Source organism: Engraulis encrasicolus, chromosome 7 (assembly GCF_034702125.1).
Source record: "Engraulis encrasicolus isolate BLACKSEA-1 chromosome 7, IST_EnEncr_1.0, whole genome shotgun sequence".
Classification (NCBI taxonomy): domain Eukaryota; kingdom Metazoa; phylum Chordata; class Actinopteri; order Clupeiformes; family Engraulidae; genus Engraulis; species Engraulis encrasicolus.
This window is the reverse complement of record NC_085863.1, coordinates 56,982,030-57,006,326: the sequence shown is the minus strand read 5'-3', so window position 1 is coordinate 57,006,326 and position 24,297 is coordinate 56,982,030. Positions and strand designations below refer to the sequence as shown.

The 24,297-nt window shown below is 41.2% G+C and overlaps 1 protein-coding gene across 1 annotated transcript; it reads right to left on the bottom strand.

Moving 5' to 3' along the window:
- Positions 1-504: 504 nt before the first annotated feature.
- On the bottom strand, positions 505-24,073 carry si:ch211-283g2.1 (sodium- and chloride-dependent GABA transporter 1). Its single transcript, XM_063204103.1, has 15 exons — positions 23,715-24,073; positions 22,833-22,978; positions 14,840-15,059; positions 13,879-14,013; positions 13,184-13,388; positions 11,954-12,086; positions 10,632-10,766; positions 10,155-10,258; positions 8,835-8,959; positions 8,286-8,398; positions 6,315-6,455; positions 3,997-4,096; positions 2,784-2,884; positions 2,254-2,421; positions 505-1,923 (listed from the first exon to the last, which is right to left on the bottom strand). The coding sequence occupies exons 1-15, from the start codon at positions 23,728-23,730 to the stop codon at positions 1,822-1,824; spliced, it is 1,944 nt and encodes a 647-aa protein (XP_063060173.1). The 5' UTR covers positions 23,731-24,073; the 3' UTR covers positions 505-1,821.
- Positions 24,074-24,297: the final 224 nt, after the last annotated feature.

Sequence of the window (24,297 nt, the reverse complement as noted above, 5' to 3'; positions counted from 1 at the left end):
GGTGGAGGGACAATACACTGCAATAATAATGAAAATGTTGATAGTTGTCTTCTATCTGCCTCTGCACCGACTTCAGTCATTACAACATCCTACAATTTTGACACCCCCCCCACCCCCCAATGTTGAGCTGAAGTTGGCACCTTTGCAGAGGCAACAAGGAAGAAGAAATTGGAGGAAGAGGTTTTATTTGCCCTCTCACTTTGAAGTTCTTCACCAGGACGTGTGTTGCAGGGCTACATCTAGCAGTGAAAGTGGCAGAGCTACTATTCATCTATCAGGTCTTATACTGTATATCAAGGACCTACTAATCAATGTCTTCTCAGTATACATGGCAAGCAGAAAATACTGACTTTGCACTTAGCCTTTGCATGAAGTTATGATTCCCGGACAATATAACTACAGCCCAGTCCTTGACCTCTGCATTTGTGATTGGTTATCACCACTGATGCAGAGATAGACCACATTGACCACACAAAATCATAAAACACAATAAACACCATCATATACAAAGAAGTGGGATTTTATGTCAAAATAATGAACATTGTAGGCCAAGTAGACAACGTTTTTTTAAAGGCTGGCCTATACTTGCCATATAAAAATAAATTAGAAAAACCAAGGGAACGTGTAATCTCTGTGTGAAAGTTGTGCCATTTGATAAAGATATGTGCAACATGTCTGCCATGATATTATTCACACATCTGAATGTCCATGATTACAGCATGTCGTAATTAAACTTTTATCACATAACTCGTATCTCATAAGTCATAGATTAATTCCAATTTGTTCTTAATGTTGCTGCGATAACGCAGCAACATGAGTGAGCTAAGGCTGCCTTTGGTCGCTTTACAAGTAGGAGCTCACCTTTGGACTGTGAATAACCCATCTCCTCTTGTACAACTCTGCTTTTGTAAGATTGTTCGGCAAGGACAATATAGCTGTCATTTAAGTAAAGCAACACATACCTATTCTTCTGAAGTAAAAAAGTAGCTAATTTTAAGACAAAAATCGGATTTAAAGCATTTAACGTTAAAAAGTCAACATAGGTCCACTGGAAGCACTGCTATATATGCCTGCATTTCTAACCAAAATTCACACAGGAGTATTTTTTATCCAAATAAATATAAATAAACATCTGCAGTAACAAATCTTGTAAGTCTAGCGATTTTTCAAATATTTTCCATTTCTAATAGAAAGGGCATCCACAGCAACCATATTTGACAGGAACAATTCTGGGTGGTTTTTTTGTTTCTTTTTTGTTTTTGCTTGTTTGTTTTGGTTCAACTATTTCTTTTAAAAAATGTTTTAGATGTTTACAAACACTATAAAAAATATTGCAAAAATATACATTTTCAACCAACTTAATTATCCATACCCTGACAAGTCCACAGATTCTGCATTGAGTCCTGACATGTGTCTACAGAAGCTGCTGTCCCTCCTCTGCTGGTCCATGATTGAGATGAGATGAGATGAGAGTGGAGAAGGCTAACCAGAGGATGAGATGAGCCAGCTCAGGCCACTGGGAGCGGTAAACCGGTTGCCTGACATCCCAACAGGGATTGTCCACGCATCCTCAAACTGAACAAAGCAGTTGGAGGAGAGAAGTGGAAGGCAGTGGAGGGGATCCATACGCATATACGTACATCTAAATATGTCGATGGGTTGGAGGTCCGTAAACACATACATCTAAATGCGTCTGGTGGAATCCCCCTACACAGTGCAATTTGAAGTAGTAGCAAAAAGGCCTTAAGAGGGTTGGGGTGTGTGGTATGGACTGGGTCCGAGGCAGAGTGGCTTCTCTGGGCCAGAATGGTGATGCTGACCTCACAGCTTCACCGCTAGGTCTGGAAGCATGTCTCCACTTCCTGATGTGTGCACCACGGCCACCTTCTCCATGCCAAATGGAGTGAGCGACCTGCGTATTCTCTGATAAAAAAGAAGTACAAATAAAAAATTAGATCATATGAATCTAATTCACATTTTAAGCACTGTCAACTAATCCCATCAACCTCAATCAATGTTAGTCATTGGTGTGTGCGTATGTGTTGGGGTACCTGCATTCAGAAGCTACAATCTATCTAATCACATATTCCAAAAGACCTGTAGGGCTATTGGACAGGTCAAACCGGCTCATCTGGAATATGTGGCACTGGCGTATACTGTAGCTTCTGAATCAGTGTTGCCTATCACTGTGTGTTTGTGTGTGTACTGTATGTTGTTCTGTATGTATGTCCAGGTATTCAAGTGTCAGCCTACCTGCATAAAGGTTCCTGGCAAGACCCATAGAGTGTGAATGGCTGCCAGGGGGATCCAGATGATGGAGGCCAGGGCGATGACCCAGCCCAACCCCTGAGCCCACGCTGGGTACACGTAGTGCTCGTAGCGGGCCGGCTTAAACTGCACAACTGAGAAGATCAGGATCACCTGGCGGGGGACAGAAGAAGCAGAATCATCAGTACAGTCACCTGCTATGCCCACCTACCTACCCCATTTCTACAGAAGGTTAGCTAATGGGGGTGTGGGATTGTTTACATATTGTTTGAAACGTTTTTACATACTCCGAATATCATTTAAAATGGTACACCTTACAACAGCGCAGTATCGTTTAGGCTAATATAGTATCTTTAAGACATTTAAAACAATATGTGTTGCAAACAAACCCATGCCCCCATTAGTTGGCCAGGATCTCGGAAAGGGTTACACCGTCGGTGTCAAGGATAGTGTGAGCAATACAACTGCATGTTAAATTTGACCAGAATTCTCCTTTTAAACTTCAGTCTACTTACTCCAATCAGTGTTGGACATACGACCCACCAGCACAGTTTGAAGAATATGTTTGGTGGTTTGCCAGTCATCTCAATATGGCTATCGGAGAGCCTCCCCACTCCTGATGGTGAAGAGAAGACAATTTGGGTTAAGTAAGTTGGTAACATTTGTGGACAGGCGTCATACGTATGATGTACGTACGTACATAACAGTGTCGTGACGCAGTCATGGATGTGTCTTAACATTATGTCAATGCCAATATGAGCTTGCATGCCTATGGCAACCAGGGTTTGAGTCCAGCCTGGGTCATTTGCCAGCCCTGCCCCATCTCTCTCCCCCACTCTTGCTGTCATACTCTCAACTGCAGGGCTGATAGTATTCAGGCTCCAAGCCTGATTTCAGGCTTGACAGAGTTTGCAAAAATAAAAACATTGATAATAATTAGCCATTAGGTTATTCTTATCTTAGAAAGTGTTACAGGTTCAGGGTTTTCTTCTACTATCAGGCTTGAATAATGGTCATACATAGGCTATTAAAAGTTTGAATAATGTGTCAAAATAGGCCTATGTTACGTCACTATGCAGTATCTTGTCGTCGTCGTTAGAGCAGGGGAAAAAGTTCAGGCTCAGGATTTGTTTTTCACTATGACCCCTACAACTGTCATATAAACAATAAAGAAACAAACACCCTTAAACATTTTCAAATAGTGTCAAATTGTCATAATTAGGACATTTCAAAGAAATGAATTGTCAGGTTCTCATGACGAAGATGATTTCTGGTAACGTCACACTGATTATTGTCAAATAGTCATGACTAAGACAACTTCTAGTAATGTCACTTTGATTAATGTCAACTTGTCAATTATGACACCGGCGTCAAGTTCTGTAAGTGTTGCTAGTTAGTTTTATATCAGTCATTCAATTGACAAAGCCATTGCCACTTATAATATTCTACCAGAGCAATAATGTGGGTCTTATCCAGACAGCTTTTTTTATTTTAGTACCTGAATTTTATTTCGCTTCATCTCACATCTCTAAAAAATTGTTTGAAATGTTGCTCTTCCAATCAAAACTTTCCTCCATGGTTCCAAATAAGTTGTAAACTACCTGTGATTCAGTCTGAATGCAGCTTCTGAATGCTACTGATTTTATTCAGTAACGCAAATCTAAATTGTTTGTGGGAATGTTGAAAGTCCTCATAATGCTTCTCGTATTTCACCAATTTCATACTCACCAAACACCCAGCAGACTGCAATCACTTCAAAGAAGGCGAGGAAGAGGATGGACACAATAGCCGTGTAGTGGTCCATCAGCTGGAACACGTAGATCCCAAACTGGAAAAATGAAAAATGCATGCTCTTGTTCATTAACAGCATTTGGTAACACTTGTCGTTTCGGATCTTCTTGGTCAGACCAACTTCTTGGTACGAGATTTGAAAGTCGATGATAATCAGGCAAGTGATTTGCTGCAGGCACATTCCTATTCCTATTACTATTCCTGTCCTCAAAAAAGCTGGAGCTGCAGCGGATGATTTTAAAAACTACCGTCCCATCTCAAACCTTTCCTTCATCTCCAAGCTGCTAGAGCGTACTGTGGCCTTACAGCTTCAAGAACACATGACATCATTTAGCCTATGGGAGGAACTGCAGTCTGGGTTCAGGGCTAAGCATAGCACTGAAACTGCACTAGTCAAGGTCGTAAACAACCTTTTGTTAGCTGCGGATTCAGGCCATTTCAGTATCCTCCTGCTACTTGATTTAACAGCTGCTTTTGACACAGTCTGCCACAACGTCCTTCTCACAAGGCTGGAAACCCTATTGGGCATCACTGGTACTGCTCTCTCATGGTTCAGGTCCTATCTAACTGGAAGAGAGCAGTTTGTCTCTATTGGTGATTTCCGGTCTCCAAATTCACTCCTCACACATGGTGTTCCACAAGGCTCAGTTCTAGGCCCCCTACTCTTCATCATTTATATTCTTCCCCTTGGTAACATTCTCCGAAAACATGGCCTAAATTTTCATTGTTATGCAGATGGCACCCAAATCTACATACACACTAAACCCTCCCATCCACTCCCCCTCGCTAACTTAACAACCTGCCTCAATGAAATTAGTAATTGGATGACCCAAAACTTTCTTAAACTTAATCAAAACAAAATCGAAGCCATCATCATCGTCACCCCATCATTACTTAAAAAGATAAACCTTTCTCAGTTCTCTATCCCTGACTATTTTACCTCCACTTCCTCTGAAGTAAAAAATCTGGGCGTCATCATCGACTCTTCGCTCTCCTTTGAATCCCATATTAAACACCTCACCAAAACTGCGTTTTTCCACCTTAAAACCATCTCCAGACTCTGCCCTTCTGAAACGGACTCAAGCAGGCACAGCATTTTCAACTCTGTTACACTTCTCTTACCCCTACCTCTGCTGAGACCCTCATTCACGCTTTCGTAACCTCCATATTAGATTATTGCAATGCCCTACTCACTGGTCTCCCTACTAAATTGATTAACCGTCTACAATACATTCAAAACTCAGTAGCTAGATTACTTACACACACCAGACCCTGGTATCACATTACCCCTATCCTCTATCAATTACACTGGCTTCCTATCCATTCACGTATCCATTTCAAAATTCTCCTCCTCGTATACAAGGCCCAGCACAACCTTGCACCCTCCTACATCACAAGTCTCCTCACCCCATACAATCCCACCCGCACACTACGCTCCACTGACTCACTCCTCCTTACAGTTCCCTCCACACACTCTGCGCACCATGGCCGACAGGGAATTTAGTGTTGTAGGCCCCAAACTTTGGAATTCTCTCCCACTGTCACTTCGTCAGTGTTCTACACTGTCTACTTTCAAATCTAAGCTGAAGACACACCTTTTCACATCTGCTTTTCAACTTCACTGACAGGCACTTCCACTTTATTTTAATTATCAGTTTATTTTTTATTTTACATATTATAATTTTTTCCCCCTCATTTTTATTTTATTTTCAAATGCATTCTACTTCTTTTTCTTATTTTAAAACATTTATTTTTATTGTACTTTTATTTCTATTTCATTTTTGCATTTTAATTACTCTCCTATTGTTAATTCACTGAAGCTTTGTTATACTTTCCCTACTGTTATGTGTTTGTTTTGATTGTAAAGTGTCCTTGGGTATTTTGAAAGGCGCTCAAAAATAAAATGTATTATTATTATTATTATTATTATTAGAAGTGTCCATATGAATTTGACAGACGGATTATTACATGTTAAGAGTCATCCATAGTATGTTGTGGAATACCAACCTAGTGGTGCGTAGAACGTCTCATCCAAACATTTTTTTTAAATAATTTGACCAGATCGAACTGTTGTGTTATGTCGAATAGAATAGAATAGAATAGTCTTTTTGTCATTATACATTGCACAATGAAATTTAAAGCTCCTCCTCCAAGGTGAACAAAACACAAGCATAAAAGCATACATAATGATTAGATAGATTTTTTTTTATTAAGCATACATAACGATTAGATTATTTACGTCCATGTGTTGTTACCTGCATGACATGAGGGATTCCCATCAGGAAGGCAGCAATGCACACAACCAGCACCAGTATCTCCTTCATCTTGAAGTACTTCAAGATTGGCTTGCTGTAGCTGTCCATCAAACTGGTCACCATGACTTCCACCATAGCAAACTGCAATCAGGAAGCACATGCCAACATTTAACTCGGAGTACAATTAAAACAATAAAATGAAACAATAGCTGGAGGTGCTGTGGCACAAATGTCTGTGGGGACCCAGGTTTGAGTCCAGTACGGGTCATTTCCCAATCTGGCCCCCATCTCTCTCCCCCACTCGTTTCCTGTCACTACTTCACTGTCCTTTCTGTAACAAAGGCAAAACAGGCCAAAATACCTCAAAATAAATACATGACTAAAAACAATGCGCTGTGCTGTTTTCCGCTGTGTCACATGTTCTGTTGGAAGTAGCTCTCACCAACTTATATGACATTAGTAAGGCCTCTTAAGTACAACGATGGCCAATATGCTGCTTTCTCATGCAGGACTAATATGTCCTTTAAGGTAGGATATCCTGGACTTAACACAGCACAGTGACCTCCGTATTCAGAACTGGGCTATATGGACAAAAGCAACTGAGATTCGAGCCCTTTTGTCCATAGTTTCCCATGAGCACTGTTGTGTAAAGTGTAATCCAAACACGGGAGAATCCCGTAATCCCAAAAGCTCAAAGTATCAATAACAGCTTTGGATACAGACTACGGTCTCACTTTTTTTCACACAGGAGTATTTCACACTAACTGCTGCTCACCAGGGTTGAACATTGACTGTTGATATATTCCTAAACAGGGATTCCAGAGAACAGCATGTTGTCATTCATTGTTTTCAGTGGAATTTTACACCTTGCCATATTTTCCTTAAACGCACCCTAGAGAAAAAATGCCATGCCCTACTGCACTGCCCTAAGAGCTACGTATAGCTACAGTGATGATGTGAAGTAAGAAGTGTGATGTATGGGGGGGTGTCCTCGTAAACTCGCAAAAAGCACACAGCAGTCAGAGCTCTGTCTTTGAAGCTGTTCATCAATTCCGAGCACTTGTTTATTTATCAAGACTGTCCGTTGAGTTTACAAATACACCCATAGTTGTCATTACAGGTGTTAAGGTGTCATTGAGGCGCTACTGACATAGACATTTTCACTGCTCTACAAAGGAAAAGTGAAGTAACAACATATTTTCAACACCTGCTTTATCTTGTGACAAAGCCTTATGGTACAAATGTGTCCCATCTGAGAGATATCGCCATGTCAAATTTGCATTGACTACAACATCCAGGCAAATACCAAGAATTTGAGGGCCAGTTTCAATGTTTGTCTAGTTACTGCACTTTGCCTATGTAGGGCAGTATAGTTACAGTGATTACATGGAGTATAGCATGATGTAGCCCTTCCTAACATTCATGGGTCAAAGACGAGTTTTTTTGGGCTCAGACGTCAGGTGGTGCAACAGCATCTCATACCCATAAAAAATATTAGTAATTGGTGCTTGATATGCTGCAATGAATATGCTTCTTAAATAGTACACGAAAAACAAACCTGATGTATGCTAATGCTGAAACGTCACTAAACTATACAGTACAGTAGTTCACGAGTACTACAGTAGTTTGTCCTTCAGTGCTTGGTGTACAATAGGCATGTGTGGCATGTTAGCTGGCCACAGTCCTGGGATGCTTTAAGCTGAGATCATGCCGAATGAGATCCATCTCTACCCCCTATGTGTATAGAGGAATTGTAGCTGGGTGTTTTAGAAAAATGGAGGAGTATGGGGAGGTGGTGGGACAATTTGGGAAGCCTTTGCACATGACGGGTGAAAGAGAGAAGGACGGATTTAAATCTGAGCGAAAGGAGCGAGTAATGCCAACTGTCAATCACTTGCAGACTTCCTCCAGAACTATGTTTATATATAAACAACATGTATCACGGCAGGTGTTGAGAGCTGCACCACTGACCTCACTATCCAGCCCCAGGCAGAGCAGCATGAAGAAGAAGATGATGGCCCAGAGAGGAGCCACTGGCATGGTGGCAAAGGCCTGGGGGTACACCACAAACACCAGCCCCGGACCTGCCCCACAGAGGAACAACACACAAGGAAAGTGCACAAGGAAAAAAACACACATTAAATTTGGAATGTACATGCACTGCAAAAACTGAAATCTTAGTAAGCTTTCTAGATTCAAGTGAAAAGCATCTAGTCAACTTTAATTTAAGTAAAAATCACCAAATAATCAGTACTTTTGAACTAGACATTTTAGACTAGTTTTAAGACATTTGCACAAGACTAGAATAATACCAATGCAACCATGCCTCTGACTCGTACTCTCTGTCTCCACCACCTTCACCAGGGCCCCGTTTCTCGAAAGCATTGTTGCTAACCAGTTAGCAACTTAGTAGGTTGTTAATGGGAAATTGCATTGCAACCAAGTAACTTGCTAACTTAGTTAGCAATGACGCTAACTAAACACATCCCAGCATTCTGTGGCAAACACTGTAACACCTACCGTCCACAGCCAGTTGACTAACAGGAATCTTCTGTAGATGAGACATGTAGCCAAAGGCTGAGAAAATGACAAAGCCGGCGAGAATGCTGGTCAGGGAGTTTAGGATGGAGATGGTCAAGGTGTCCCTGGGAACATACATAAGACACACATAATGTACCTTTATGATATCAATTTGTGGTGCTCATACATTCTGTGGTGCTTTATCACTGAATAGTCTAAGCATGGGAGGCACTGCTCCACTTCTGACCTGTGGGTAGTGAACTATGGGGCTATCAGCTACGTACATGATCTCGAAGGAATTGAGTCTAATTTGTCACACAAACCAAAAATTCACATTGCTTCCAGATTAAGACGCATTCCCTTTGATGTCACACATACACAGTGGTCATGCTGCTGTCTGGAGCACACAGATGGCCAAACTCGGCTTCTGACTGGTCGAGCTTCAAGATAACTGCAGATTTGAACCGGCTATCACGTGTGCTATGCCTTTGCAAGTTAATGCGTAGCTCCTCAATGCCCTGTGACAGGTAAGGTTTAGGGATGGTTTTGGTCAGGGCACAATGTCACAAAAAATCACCATTCTCTTGCTTATTTTCGCTGTCCTTGGCAAAAGTAAAGCAGCCGAAACATTGCATTACTTTTTGGTCAGGAAACAGTCGAGCATTTTCGTGTTTGAAGCTCGACCAACCAGAAGCAGAGTTTGGCCATCTATGTGCTCCAGACAGCAGCGAATGCGCTGAAATCTGGACACAATTTTGAGTTGTGATTCACGCTCATATCAGACCAGAACTGAATACGCCTCTCAGATGAAAGGAGAGGAGATGCCCTTATGCTCCAAACTGGAGCATGTTTTTTTTTACAACTTGCTCTTGATACCAGCATTTTGCGCTAGAACTAAAGGAGCACTTTTTTGTCTTTTTCTTTAACCAGGGGAAAAATCACATTGCAACAAATATCTCTTTTACAAGTGAGACCTGGCTAAGTTTGAGCTAGAACCAAAAGAGCACTATTTTTTATTATTTTACCTGTATTTAACCAGTGGACAAATCACATTGAAACAAACATCTCTTTTGGGGCGCTGTGGCACAGCGCGTTAAGCCTCCCACATCTGGGCTTGCATGCCCATGGGAACACAGGTTCAAGTCCGGCCTGAGTCATATCCCAATCCTACCCCGTCTCTCTCCCACTGATTTCCTGTCTCCATCTTCGACTGTCCTATCTAAATAAAGGCTAAAATGCCCAAAAACAAATATCAAAAAAAGAAACAAATATCTCTTTTACAAGTGAGCCCTGGTTAGGGTAGCAATGGGAGCGACTTACTTGAGAACATTGTTATTGAAAGAATTGTAGCTGGCCATGGTCATCAGGCCACCAAATCCGATCCCAATGGAATTGAAGATCTGTGCTGCTGCATTGACCCAGACCTAGTTATATAGAAACACATACTCTATATACACATTGTCTGTGAAGACTCTACATACTGTAAGGGCCCCTTCTTATAAGTTTTCACCCATTTCTTCATGCCAATATCCTTTTTCGTAACATGTACTGTAAATTGAAGGAATAATAATGGTGCGATGAAATAAATAAATTCATTCATTCATTCTCATTCATGTTATCCAAAGACCTCAGCTGTAAACAACTGGTCTTCTTCTTTGTGCTTGGCACTTCAGCTTCGAGCTCAAAGAAGAAGTCCAGTGGCTTACAGATAAACTCTTTGGACACATACACAGACATTAAAACTGACCAAGTGCAAAAACTTAACATGTGAAAAACTGTTATTGTATTTTTGTATACCTCAACCGACATCAGTTTTTCCCAGTCTGGCACGATGAAGAACTTGATGCCGTCCAATGCCCCAGGCAGTTGTGCGTTGCTGATCAGTAAAGCGAAGAGGATAACATAGGGGAACAGAGCCGTGAAGTAGACCACCTGAACACCGAGAGCACACATGTCAAAACTGGGAAACTGTCAAAAGAGATTTCTTTTAAAGTGCGTATAACAAAAAGAAGAGTCCTTAAAAGTATGCACATGACTGTGGTATGAAATATTTCACTCTGTTTCACACTATGTTGCTACTATTCAGATACAACAATAGTACTGTGTTACCCCACTGATGGAAAGACATCTAAACTCACATTGCTGCAAGGATTAATGGTATGTACCTAAAATAAATTACTCTTGGTATTCATGTCAGATAATGTTGTGGTAACAGTGCTGTGACGTTGTGTAGAAAGTAAAAAATAATAACTGCAGCAGTAAGTTTGCTTATATCAGGCACAGAGGGATAGTCTTGATACTGTGCCCTAGTGGTTAGGGAATTAGTCTTGGCAACAGAAGGGTGCAGGTTAAAATCCTACCCAACCAGTAGGAAGAGTGTGTGTGGACTCCCTACATTCTCATTCAAGACACCTAACCCCACAAAGCTCAAGGGAGTATAACCAATATCCTGTATCTGTTGTAAATAAATCTTGCTTTGAACAATAACGTCAGCTAAAGTGTAACGTAATAGCCTGGCAGTCACTACAAAAAAGTTCTTCCGAGCTTCTAGTCTGGCAAAGATACAAGTTCTCAGGGGGTGTTCCTATGGTAACTCAACTCTATAGAATACCTCAAATCTTACTGGCTCTTTCCTCAGACTTGTCCAGACTGGCTCTGTAGCAAGCTTTAGAGGAGTGCCAAAGGACATACATGGGAGTGTGGGAGTATGGGAGTATAGTAATGTAATGTAATCCAAAGTAATGATGCAGTAATAAACATTCTTGGTGCACTTGAACTCCTTTAAGGTGCAAAGGAAGGGACTAAGCTGGGACTGACCACCAGGGATTGTAACCAATACCCTGGAATGCAATGTAATACCTTCCCCATGGACTTGACCCCTTTGAAGATGCAGATGTAGATCTAATGCACATGTAATGTAGGCCTAATGTAATGTAATGTAATAATGTAATCTGTGTATTGTAGCGTAGCGTAGTGTAATGTAATGTAATAATGTAATCTGTGTATTGTAGTGTAGCGTAGTGTAATGTAATGTAATGTAATGTAATAATGTAATGTATGCAGTGTAGTGTAGCGTAGCCAGTGTAATGTATGTAATGCAATGAAATGTAATGCAATACCTTCCCAGTGGACTTGACCCCTTTGAAGATGCAGAGGTAGATGAGTATCCAGGCCACCAGTAGCAGCAGGAAGAGCTCCCATCGCAGCGTGCCCGGCTCCCCCAGCCCAGACGTCCGCTCCAGCACTTTGTGACTGACAACAACACAAAACACAGCAGCCGTGACAGCCAGTGGCATGACAGGCAGGACAGGACAGGAGGACAGCCCCGTCTCTTGAGCAGCACTGGCATTTTTGTTGCGAGTCGCGATGCTCCCCCAGCTGGTCTTTGGCAGCTGTGTGGTGGTTATCCAGCCACTTGCAAGGCTGAGAAACGCCTCTGGAAAAAATAAACGTCTCTATGTGTATTAGCTGGCCACGGTAGCCCCAATGTACGTACAGGACATGATGACAATATTGTGCAGATTTAGTTACTCTTGCTGCTGTATAGGTATATGGCATCATGCACATTTATCAGCCCATCAAACATAGTTATGGTATATGCAATTCCAAGTCAACAGTTTGCCATGATGACCCATTTACAATCAATGTCACCTATATGAAATAACCTAGAAATCCTTGCTATCTGATCTACAGTGCATATACAGTATATGATGATTCATGATGATTCAGGACTGAACTCGCCTAGCACCCGGAAACCCACTTCTGAACCAGGTTAATTTTTCCCGATAACCACATGATTTCATTTTACGACTGCGACCTTTCATTCTTTTGCAATTCCACATCTTTTTACAGCACATTTTGCAACCCTGCCCCATAACAGTAGCCACACGTGCAGTGTCAAACATCATCGCAAACAGCAGCCACACGTGCAGTGTCGCACATCATCGCAAACAGCACTGTGACTTCTGTTCGGGAAAACTACAGTGGCGAATGAATAACTTGCTCTTAACCGTCTTGACTGACAATTAAACGGTGAACACAAACATCCTGAATGTTAGTGGGTCATTTAATTTCACAACACTTCAGTAGCAACTGTACAGCACTCCACTTGTCTTGTAAAACTAGAAAATACATTTTTTAATCCATTTAAATCAAAGCCATACTTGACAGGACATACCTGAAAAGCTGCTGGCTGTCGGTGGTGGATCAATTCATTTCACAACACTTCAACACCAAATGAAGGACACTCCGCATGTCTGAACTAGTTGATAAACCCAACTTAAATCGACTTAACTATAAAAAAACATCTAAAAGCCATTCAGATTTTATAAATTCATAAGGGGACATACTTGAAGAACTGCTGGCTGGCGGTGGTTGTCAGGGAGGAGTTGGTGGCATGGTCAGAGCAGTTGGGCTGGTTCCAGGTGTTGTTACAGTTAGTCCAGGGCAGGGGGCTCTGGAAGGAGCTGAAAAGATAGTAGAGCGCCCAGGTGATGATCACGTTGTAGTAGGTGCACATGATGAAGGAGATGGCGACTGTTGCCAGACCAACACCTACAAGGAAGAGGAGAAGAAGAAGGAGAAAACACAAGTGCTGTTAGCAGAAGATCCACAATAAAAGAGGGTGTTTTCTATCTAACGCAACTCGTGAAAGTATATTAGGATTTCTTCCATGTACAAAATGATTTGTCGACTTGTTGTAGAAGAACTACTGTTGGGTGAATACACTTCCACTTGAAAAATATGTGAAAGCCCATAGGAAACTCAAAATAATCCTTAAAATGAATTTAAAACATGCCAAGGGGGGCATTTCCACTGACAATACAAGATTACTCAACTTAACTCAAAGCAACAATATGACTTGACTAAATGTTAACTTGAATTAATCAGTTTGTAGATTCCTGAAGCAGACTAGTACAACTGATTAAAGCTTCTTTGTATCAATTAACCATGAACCGAGTCCACGCTAACATTCAATACAGAATTTCATGTCTATTCCATGTATTACTTAGGCTCTAAAGAGCAGTTTTATCCATATATTTACCTTTAAGCAGCGGGCATACTTTCTCCATGACGTGGACAGGTCCCTTCCTAAGGTACTGCCCCACTATCAGCTCCATGTAGAGCAGTGGGATTCCCAGAACCACCAGCATGAGGAGGTAGGGAACCAGGAAGGCTCCTGTAGGACACACAGATTTAATTAACTGTTGACACCGGATACCACTATCAGCTGAATGAAAAGACGTTACTTGAAATTTCCTACAGGAAATAAAATTGTGCTGTACTTCGGTGATCAATGTTTTAGATTATATTCATCTTTCCTGTTCTCAGGAATAATACATTTTCCAATCAAAACATTCATTGGCACATGCTTTTCCTGAGTTTTTGGTGGGCTCTTTTACACTATTCTGGTGTCATGCTATGGAAGTCCTATAAAGTCATCTGAACTAACCTACAGATGACTAAAATAATCACATTATATAATCACATTATATCACATTACATTTACTATCACATTCCATTTAGCAGACACTTTTATCTATAGCGACTTACAAAAGAGGACATGAACAACAATACACAAAGTGTAGTAAGTAAAGTGCAAAGTACATACAGTAGTAACTATTTTCCCCAACAAGTACTGCAAGAGTGAAAGCATATTTCTTTGATGACTTTCAATGTTTTATGCAATTGTGCAGACTCATAATGCATGCCTTACCACCAGTGGCACACTGTAATAGTCATTGAAAGGTTAGTTACCAAAGCACTACACTACTATGACATAACACCTTTAGTAATGCACTACCACTCGGTCATTGGCATGCTGCTGAAGGCAAATGTATAACGCTGTGTGTTAACAGGGTTAATTTGGCATTCATTGATCAAGGAACTCTATGGTATGTCCATGGCAACAACCATGACAATATATTCAGATAAGATCAACTGACACATACAATACACCACCAAACCCTGAAGGAAAAAATTGGCATCCGTCCAGAATCTCTTACCTCCTCCACTTCTGTAGCACAGGTAGGGGAACCTCCAGACATTGCCCAGGCCCACGGCGGTCCCAATCCCAGCCAGCGTGAACTCTATCTGTTTGTTCCATGTTGGTCTGTCTGGTTGCGTGGCCATGTTGTCAATGCTTCTTCCCCTTTGCCTCTGTACGCTGGACGCTCTTCGGCAGGGGGAGGGGGACGGGGAGGGAGGGTGCCAGCTCTCCCCTGACTATATAAGTATGAGAGAAGAAGCAAGTCATGTAATCACCAATCATCACCATTAATGATTACCTGAGTAATACAGTGCGGCGACACCTGTTGAGGAGGGCTGTGTCACAACATTTGCATATCACCGACACAGGCTACATGGTGACTAAGCATTTCAACTTCACATTACATAAAAATACAGTATTACCAAACCCAAAGTGTTGATGTAATTAAGAAAAATGCAGAATGCTCTGGTATCTACAGAAAAAGTGGAAGTGGAGCCAACTAATCATGACTTGGTTTCCCAGGACCTCTTAGAAACTAGGTAATGTTTCCTAAAGTAAGGTCATCATGTCTCTCTGTTCATGACTCAGAGGAGGAATTATCTGCCCTGCAGTGCATTCATGCTTAAAATGTAACCTCTTGAAAGGACAAACAAGGACACTCGTTGAAGACATCCGTTTTGTACACAGCCTAGTGGAGGAACTGAGGAACTTATAAGCTTTCATGGAATTCGATGTCAAAGAAAAATACACTTGATAATGAAGACATTAATGGCTAATAAAAGTGGTAAAGGCATTCTGGTGAATAAAAGTGAAACATTGTTTTGCAAGTATTGTATTGCATTGTAATTTTTTCCCATGCTATCGCCTCAGCCACTGACGGTATCCACACTAAGTCACATGGTGTCCTGTAGTATCAAAGGCCTTGTGTTTTCACGACCTGGAAGAGATTCCTGGCAATAAAGATAAAAGCAATGGCTTCAACCCAGCAATCGTGATGTGTGAGAATCATCGCCCTTTGGCACAGTGAGGAAAAAAACTGTTTGGAAACATGCTGCTTAGTCTGACACAAAAGTGTTTCAAAACGTAATGGCCAGATTCATGACTATGATGACATTATAACATAACATAATGGCCTTGGCCATGACTGAAATGGCTAAGGCAATGTAATGATACACTGGGGACCCGTGTTTGATTCCAATCCCAATGTAATTTCCTGATCCATACCTGTTTCTGACTGTCCTGTCTGGGAAACTGTTCAGATGGATATTTTAAAATGCATTAGTTTTGTACTCGCGTTTACACATAAAAAGAGTTTTAGAATGTGCATTTCAAATCTCTGGGTTTAGAAATATCCCATCTAGGAAAATAAAAACCGACCTGTAACATTGGACTTTTTATTTTTATCCACGTTGTGTTTACACGGAAACTGATAAAAAATGTCACCATTTTAAAATATCCACATATGTGTAACCAGCACCTGAATAACGGCTTAAAAGCTCAAAAAGTATTTGTAAAAAAAAAAAAAACACACACACACACACACACAATATGTATAAAATTCAAAATAATACCTGTGTCAATAGTAGCATATTTGGAGAGTTATCAAGGCCATGCTAGACATCCTTTACTCCGTGCCTGTCTGCCTGAGAGCACACAATCACCCCCTTTTGCCGCTTCAATGGCCTGTTTGTTTTGTTCCACAAGGTCGTGGAGCTCCACTCCCTGCTATGTCCACTCTGTACCACTCTGTACAAACTGTGTGGATCACTTCACTCAATGGTTCATAACATCGGCGTGGTCATAACTCTTCAAATTCTGCCTTCTCACACTCACTCTCTCTCTCTCTCTCTCTCACACACACACACACACTTTTTGGGTTATGTCAAAGTGTCAGATGACATTCCATTCCATTCCGCTGGAGCAGTGCAGCTGTTCTCTGGCGGTGCCACACGAGGGGTTACGAAACGCCAGCCACAGCCTCCTGCCCAGCACCAAACACCTACCTAGATAGCCCACTTCACATACACACCACTTTTCCCAGCTGTTGTTGGCAAACATATGCTGCTCCAATGCGATGGCTATCACTGACACTGTCTACCACTGACTCATGTCATCACTGACACATTTGCTGACTTTTAAAGTGGTCAAAAAGACATGTGTCAGAAGGACCAGCTGAGACCAATGTCACATAACATGGTTTCAGTTGACCGCAAGAGCAGATGAACTAGAAATCTGCTGGCACACACACACACGAACACACACACACACACACACACACACACACACACACACACACACACACACACACACACACACACACACACACACACACACACACACACACACACACACACACACACACACACACACACAGACACACAGACACACACACAGAAACACACACACACACACACAGAACCCGCGCGTGATGATCTGACAGTGTCTCAATGTGGTCAAAAAAACCTAATCTCCCCGAGAAAACATTCTGCTACAGCTGTTTTTACAACTTCAACTCTGTTTTCATGGTTTTGAAAACACTAGCGTGTCCACTGAGGACAGCCTCAGTTGTGGAAATATTTTGATGCCCAGAAGATAACCTAAGCTGCCCTAGTTCACAATGTTTAACAACACAGAGATAGACACAAAGTATTGAAGAGCTCTCATACATTCACTGCACACTTCAGTGAAACATACTTGGTCACTATCTATATTCCGCTCTGAAATGTCACCTTGGGCTTGACAATATGTTTTTTGCTCACCAGCCTATGCGGCTAGTGGTTTTCCTGAGTCAGCCTTCCTGTGTCAGCCTTACTACTAGCCTCAGTTTTGTTGTCTTTCTTTAAAATTATACGTCTGAGCTCTGAAGATGAAGCGCTAAAGGAATATCAATGCTAAGAACATACTAGTGAAAATATGATTATAACATAGTGAAAATATTATTATAACATAGTGAAAATATTATTATAACATAGTGAAAATAATATTGTAGGCAAATAGAATCTGAGGATGATCATTCTTTTAAACATTTTTTTTTTACTTTTCAAGCCTTTGTTAGTTTTCCCAAGATAGGACAATGGAGAAGAGACAGGAAGTGAGTTGGGAGAGAGAGAAGGGGAAGGGCCAGCAAAGGACCCGAGCCAGAATCGAACCCGGGTCGGCCACTTAGCAGACGAGTGCCCTACCGTTAGCGCCACGGCAGGGTCCTGAGTATGATCATTCTTGAACTTAAATATAACCAACTGATTTAAAAGGGCAGATAATATGACAAACTGTGTATGCCATACCCAAAATAAAGTTATCTGCTAACATGGCTAGTGAGACTTTATTCGTTACTAGCCACAGCCAGGTTTTAGCCATTTTTGTCCGATTGGCAGGTGCAAGTGTCAAGCCCTACTTTGTGGTAGGTGATCAAATAATGGGCCTTTATAGGTGAATGTGTTCAGGTCTTTTGTGGCCGGTTTTGCCACAACTTCCAAGACATCAGAGCCGTATATACGGCTCTGTAAGACATATCACTATACTGACACCTACTGGCCACTATAAACACCACCACTCATTTCCACAATGACTGGACTGTGTTGACATTATTATCATGGTTATTATTATGGACATTATTATCATCATTATTAGCATTGTGTTCAACTTTTGTGATGCAAGTAACCAACATGCAGGGCCACTGACAGCTTTGGCTCAGCAGAGTCATCTGAAAGGGCCCCCCTCCCCAATAAATGCACTATACTGTATGTATATATAATGGGGACACACTTCTGGGCCATCTCTGCCATGGGGCCTGGTATAACTGACCCATTTACACATGTCCAGAATCAGATATGTCAAGTCCCCAACTGGTTTAGCAAGTAAGAAAAGAGTATAATTTGGCAACACTCTTTGCGTTTTAAGAACTATCGGTTAAGATTTACTGTCTACTGCCATTACCTACAATAACTATTAGTTCAGAAACTCCCCTCCCCTGCATCCAGGGGCCGGCCAGAGAATGAGAAGGTACAAGTGCAGGCTTAAAATCATTTGTCATCATCTGTTTTTATATGACATAACGTTTTTATCACTGGCCATAGTGACATTAAGATCACATTATTGATGTCAAATGTCAGACGTGTCAGATGTGCAACATCACAATGCTCACAAAAGACTTTCTGCCTTTCTGGAAACGATGCGTGACTGCCAAGCCGCCACTTTTCTGCAATAATTTGCACAATGGGTGGAAGATGTCTACCTCAAAGCACCAGAATGGGCACAACATCCAATCCACCAGTTTCACCCAGCCAGTCAAATGTCAGCTTATTGCCTGCGGTCACAGTCACAGCTCCTGTCTGGAGTGTCTGGAATTTTCCTTTACAACATTCCCTAACTTGGGCTCCAAAGCCATAAAAAGCCCAGTCTTAAAACCTGCTGGAGTATTTTGCGGCAGCGAAGATGTCACAAGACTAAGTCAGGACCCAAACACCCAGGGGCCTCACGTGTATCATGCCTGTAGTGTGCACTAACACATAGCTGACTGTGCAAGGTCTGGCACTGTGCAGTAGTAGCAGAACTTGCTGCGAGCAGAATTTCCTCCAGAACATATTTAGTCAAGGTATCATGGTCGCAAAGGCTGTATTGTGCAGTTCCATATGAAATCGGATGAAACAAACAGCTTATGCATTTTTGTAAGGGTAACTTTGGAAATGTAATTTGCCATACAAAACCTTTATCTTTTCAGGGGACCTAGCCAAGGTGTGAGGTGTTTGTTGTCTGCTGCTAACTATAAACTACTGGGGAACACTGTTATGGATAGCCTTTGAGTACCATTAAAAGACACAAATGCCTATTCTGAGAAAGAATTGATGGAAATACATAGAGCATTTATTCTGGATGTAAACATTGTAGCGTAATTGTTATAGGCCTACACAAAGGCACATGCAAAAAAACCTTGAAAAAAAACTGTCCGACTGATGGTCAGAACACTGTGTTGGGCTTGTCTCCTTGAAATTGTGTACCAAAACCATTATAGCTTACAGTACTTACAGTATACTGACATATTAATGGGCAATATTAATTAAAGTTTTTGAAAAAAAGGTTTGCACACGCCATTGGATTTTTTCTTCTTTAAGTTATTTTTTCTTCTTTTTATTCATTCATTCATTGGAGTGTGCGAACCTTTTTTCAAAAACTACGTAATCTTTTTGTTCAGCACCAGGGATTGTGCACAAGTAACTCTCTACAATATTAATTAAAGGCCATAGTTGGCCAGCTCCCCTTGTTTATACAGAGCCTTTTATCTTTTAGCAACCAAGGGTATAACCTATGCTCAAGTAGCTACATTGTTTTAAATGCCCCCATGATGAAAACAGAATTTGGTGAAACTGCTTTTATCCATTGTGCCTCAACTGCTTAGAATGAGATTCAGAAATAACTCAAGCTTGCTGTTTTTATGTCTGTAGTTGAGTTTAAATCATATCTTAATGACACGTTTAAATCTGTCTGCACTTGCTTTTAATCTTGTAATCTCCTTCTAATCTTGTTTTATGTTAATTATTTTTATGGTTTTATTGCGTAATTTTGTCTGTGTCCTGTCTGTAAAATTGTAATGTGTGATGCCGCCTTGGCCAGGGCTCACTTGAAAAAGAGAATTTTATTCTTAATGTGATTTTATTCCCTGGTTAAATAAAGGTAAAAAATAATAATTATAATAATCACTCTCCTTAATTAGCAGCTGAGTCACACAACACTATAGGTGATATTGTCAACAATACTTGCTTTTCTTGGTGGATCTATTTATTTATTTACATACTAGGGGCCCAACACAATAGCAGGAGGACCCTTTGTGCCATCTTTAAAAATTCATGTCTGGGAGGAGCGTGACAACATTTCCAACACCTTTGGCGTCAATTTCCCACGTATCTTGTTTCCCGCCGACCTAATCAAGCTGTAGCACTTGCTTTAATGACCATGTCCACCCCCTACTCCCTCCCCCCACAATCCCATACTTTTAGGAGAGAAATAGGGTGTGTCTCCTCTGTCCCATCTGCAGAGCTTGCAGATGCTATAGGGGCCATAACTGACATTTGAAGGAGTGCCTTAACAAACAAGCATGCTCTAACATGATTGACCTTCAAAAACTAAATGTTAATTCTCTCCCTGAGCCATTAATGCACTTCTTGAACAGTTGTTTGTAGCTTGTGAGGTTCATTGAGATGTATTTGTCTGTGATACATCTCAAATGTCTGTCACATTGTCTGGCAAACTTGCAGCTTTTTGCCCGTTATGTGCTCCTTCTGCACCTGGACCAAACTTCTTTACAAAACAAGATGTCCATCCCCCTTCTTTCTTCTCCAGGCAAAAACAACACCCGCAGACTTGCAGTCTTAATTGGCATGGCAACCTCTATTGCCTGCTGTGTGTTGGGCCTGCACAGCTTTGGGAAATGATGTAACTGTCATTTATTGTTCCTGACAGATACTGTAGTTTTTTATTTGTCAACGGCTATAATTCTTGAAGGTCAAGTTTTAGTTTTTTTGTTGTGCGGCTTAGTGTTCATGTTGGCTCATGTTTGGTCATGTTAAAAAAACATTTTTTTCTCTCTTTCTTTCTTTCTTTCTTTCCTTCTTTCTTAGTATTCATTCATTTCTGTGTATGCCTGTTCTTGTTTGTCTAGATAATTATGAGCACCAGCCTGCCAGGCACCACAGAGGAAGAGTAATTAGCCTTTGGTTAAAGGTAAAGTACTGTATGTAATCATAGTCATTTTCAAAGTGCTTGCTCAGCTCCCAGTCCACAAATTTAACCAACACAAAAGTAATAAATTATATTTACTGGTCCGACCAAAGTACAGTAAGTTTTGCAGCCAAAGATGTCCCATTTGGAATACACATGAATGTACATGCCACAGTTCAATGTGTCCAAAATGTATGCAAACTTTTCCTTACCACCTCTGTCAATTTGTTTATTTGTCAATGTGTTTGAGTCACGTGCAATGAGTGGTCACATAGTAGGCTACATTTTGTAAATTAGACAATTGTTTAGGCTGTATTTGGTCCTAGAAAGCACTCTAAGTGTTGAATTAACACTGTATTTTTTTTTTTCAATAGTCAACGTCAATCACTGTGTATTTCTTTGTGATAGTTCCAAAATTCAGAGTCTCCCTATTCATTTGCGACATCTTATCTAATTGACCAGCGAAAGAATCAGATGCCAATCCCCAACCTCAACTATTTCAGGCATGTTTAGCAGGTATGTCCCTCTATCTGATATCAAAGACGAGACTGCCTTTCTTTCAATACTCATCAAGAACACTGACAATAATAAACGCACTGTAGAACTCTGTGACCAGAGTACGAACTACAATCCCCCATAACCACTGTATGCTATAACAACAGACACCCATTTTTAAACCATGAAGCCCTATCTGTCAGGCACAATAAAATCATTCGTAAGTAATTTGTTTGCACCAGATACGATCTTGGCGAAAGTTGGCTCCGGCAGTTTTGAAGGAAGCTGAGTCACTGTGTCCATTTGAATAGAACACTGCTGTAGTTGTGTCATTATATCTAACACAGCATACTGCACACTTCCTCTGTAATGTCACCTCACACACACATGACACTGAGGGGGTCTTGATCAACAGGCAGGGTCACATGAGTTGTGGTGAAATTAACCCTCTGTTTTGAATAATGCAAGATTATATGAAATATTTATCTGCAAGACACACTGATCGAATGAAATATAAATACAATAACAGGTTTCGGGATAGGCCCCCCTCCTGACCTTTGATACACCAACCTGCTTTTAGACAACTTGTTTAATATACATCAGTATTTTAAGGTGGGCATTTGTAATTTTTTACTTTTACCAACAGCATGGTTTCAGATGATAATCACAAGTTCTCATGTGAAGTTTCAAGGTACTGATTAGTGGTTACCCTAAATACACATCCCCCAATCGCCTATATCTCTCAAATCTTACATTCCAAGAAGATTATGAGGAGAACACGAGTCTTGGCTACTACTCACCTCATGGTTCATGTTAAACCCTGTCCTTAATGGTTCCTGCAAGGTGCCATTCATGTCTTTGGGGTTAGTTGGTATGGTCCCGTTGGCCATCTTCCTTTCCATGAGGGCTTGAAGTTCGGCATCGTCACCCTCGGATGACATCATGACTGAACAACAACAACAACAACAACAAATCAGATGAAATATGCCCTTTTGAGCGTGTGTATAGTCTTCAACTTATGCATTGCTGTTGGGTTCAAGAGGGGCTGCCTTGCCACTTCACTCCATCAGGAGTCCGGGCAGCTGTTCATTACGCATCAGCTTCTGTGTTACGAAATTGGCTGACATAATGAAAGGATCACACACTATTTTCTCTAAGCGATATGGTTATTTGCAGAATGTCCAATTGTGGAATTTGTCTCACCATCTATCACTTCAACCATGTGGGATTAAGGAGCCGAAAAATGTTAACAATTTCAAAGTGTGGATCAAAAATATCCCAATGTTGTCCAACTGTGACTAAAACCAAAAATAGTCTGTGACAGAAGGGGGACGATGAGGTTCTGAGAGTCAGTATCTTTCCCTCAGTCTCTCGTGCGCACACATATAATAAAATCAACAACACAGAGGCGAAACAATAAGCAGCTATGTAGTAGTGCTACAAGCTAATGGAAAATTACAGAATACAGAATACACAGAATCCTCCCAGAGAAGTCACCCCCTGCCCAAATCTCTTCTTCACCGTGACTAGACAAAATCTCAACTAGTAAGTCGCAGCTATTCAATTGTCAGGCAGCACCTATGCCCTTTGGTTGCACACGCTATTCAGCAGTAGAAACAGTGAGCACTTCTTAACAATGGACCCAATGCATACAATACCTGTAGTGAGTATATAATCCTTACCGTGTGTGTTTTTCATTCAGCCTTTGGAGAGATGAACATAGCCTTTCGCCTTAACCATTGAGAACTACTGCTTTTCGACTAGACAGGAATATAAAGACACATGAATGTGACGGATCATGAGTCGCCTACACACGGTCATTTGCCCATAACGCGGAAGTTCTGGTGGTAGGTGTCCGTTACGACTGAATAGCAATCCTTGCGTAACGGATTCCAGGACGTATGGGTCACATATTACAAGTAACCTTACCCATTATGCGCTCCTTCTGTAGCATCGTGCACTTACTTGATACATCACTAATGCTGCCCAATGTCTCAAGTGCTTCCCATGAACGAGGATGGAGTGGACATGCTGGACACGCTTACCGAAATTCAGGGGAATATGGGATACGTATGCGAATGACCCTATTCAACACTGCGCTCTCCAGCGACTGTCTGTTGTAATGATACCTGAATTCGCATTTATGTACCATGCTATGTACCGGTAGTTGTGTTTGTGTGCTCTCTGTCTATTCAGAGAAAACCTTTAAGACATTGGAAAAGTATTATGGATTATATTTTCAGTGCTACTGAGCTTGGAAAGACC

What these genes read in the sequence shown, in the direction of transcription:
- si:ch211-283g2.1 (XM_063204103.1), bottom strand. An exon ending in GCCAGCCAGCAGTTCTTCAA is followed by an intron (nt 12,087 to 13,183) that starts GTATGTCCCCTT and finishes TGTTGTTGTCAG; the next exon opens with TCACAAAGTGCTGGAGCGGA. An exon ending in AAAAACTGATGTCGGTTGAG is followed by an intron (nt 10,259 to 10,631) that starts GTATACAAAAAT and finishes CTATATAACTAG; the next exon opens with GTCTGGGTCAATGCAGCAGC.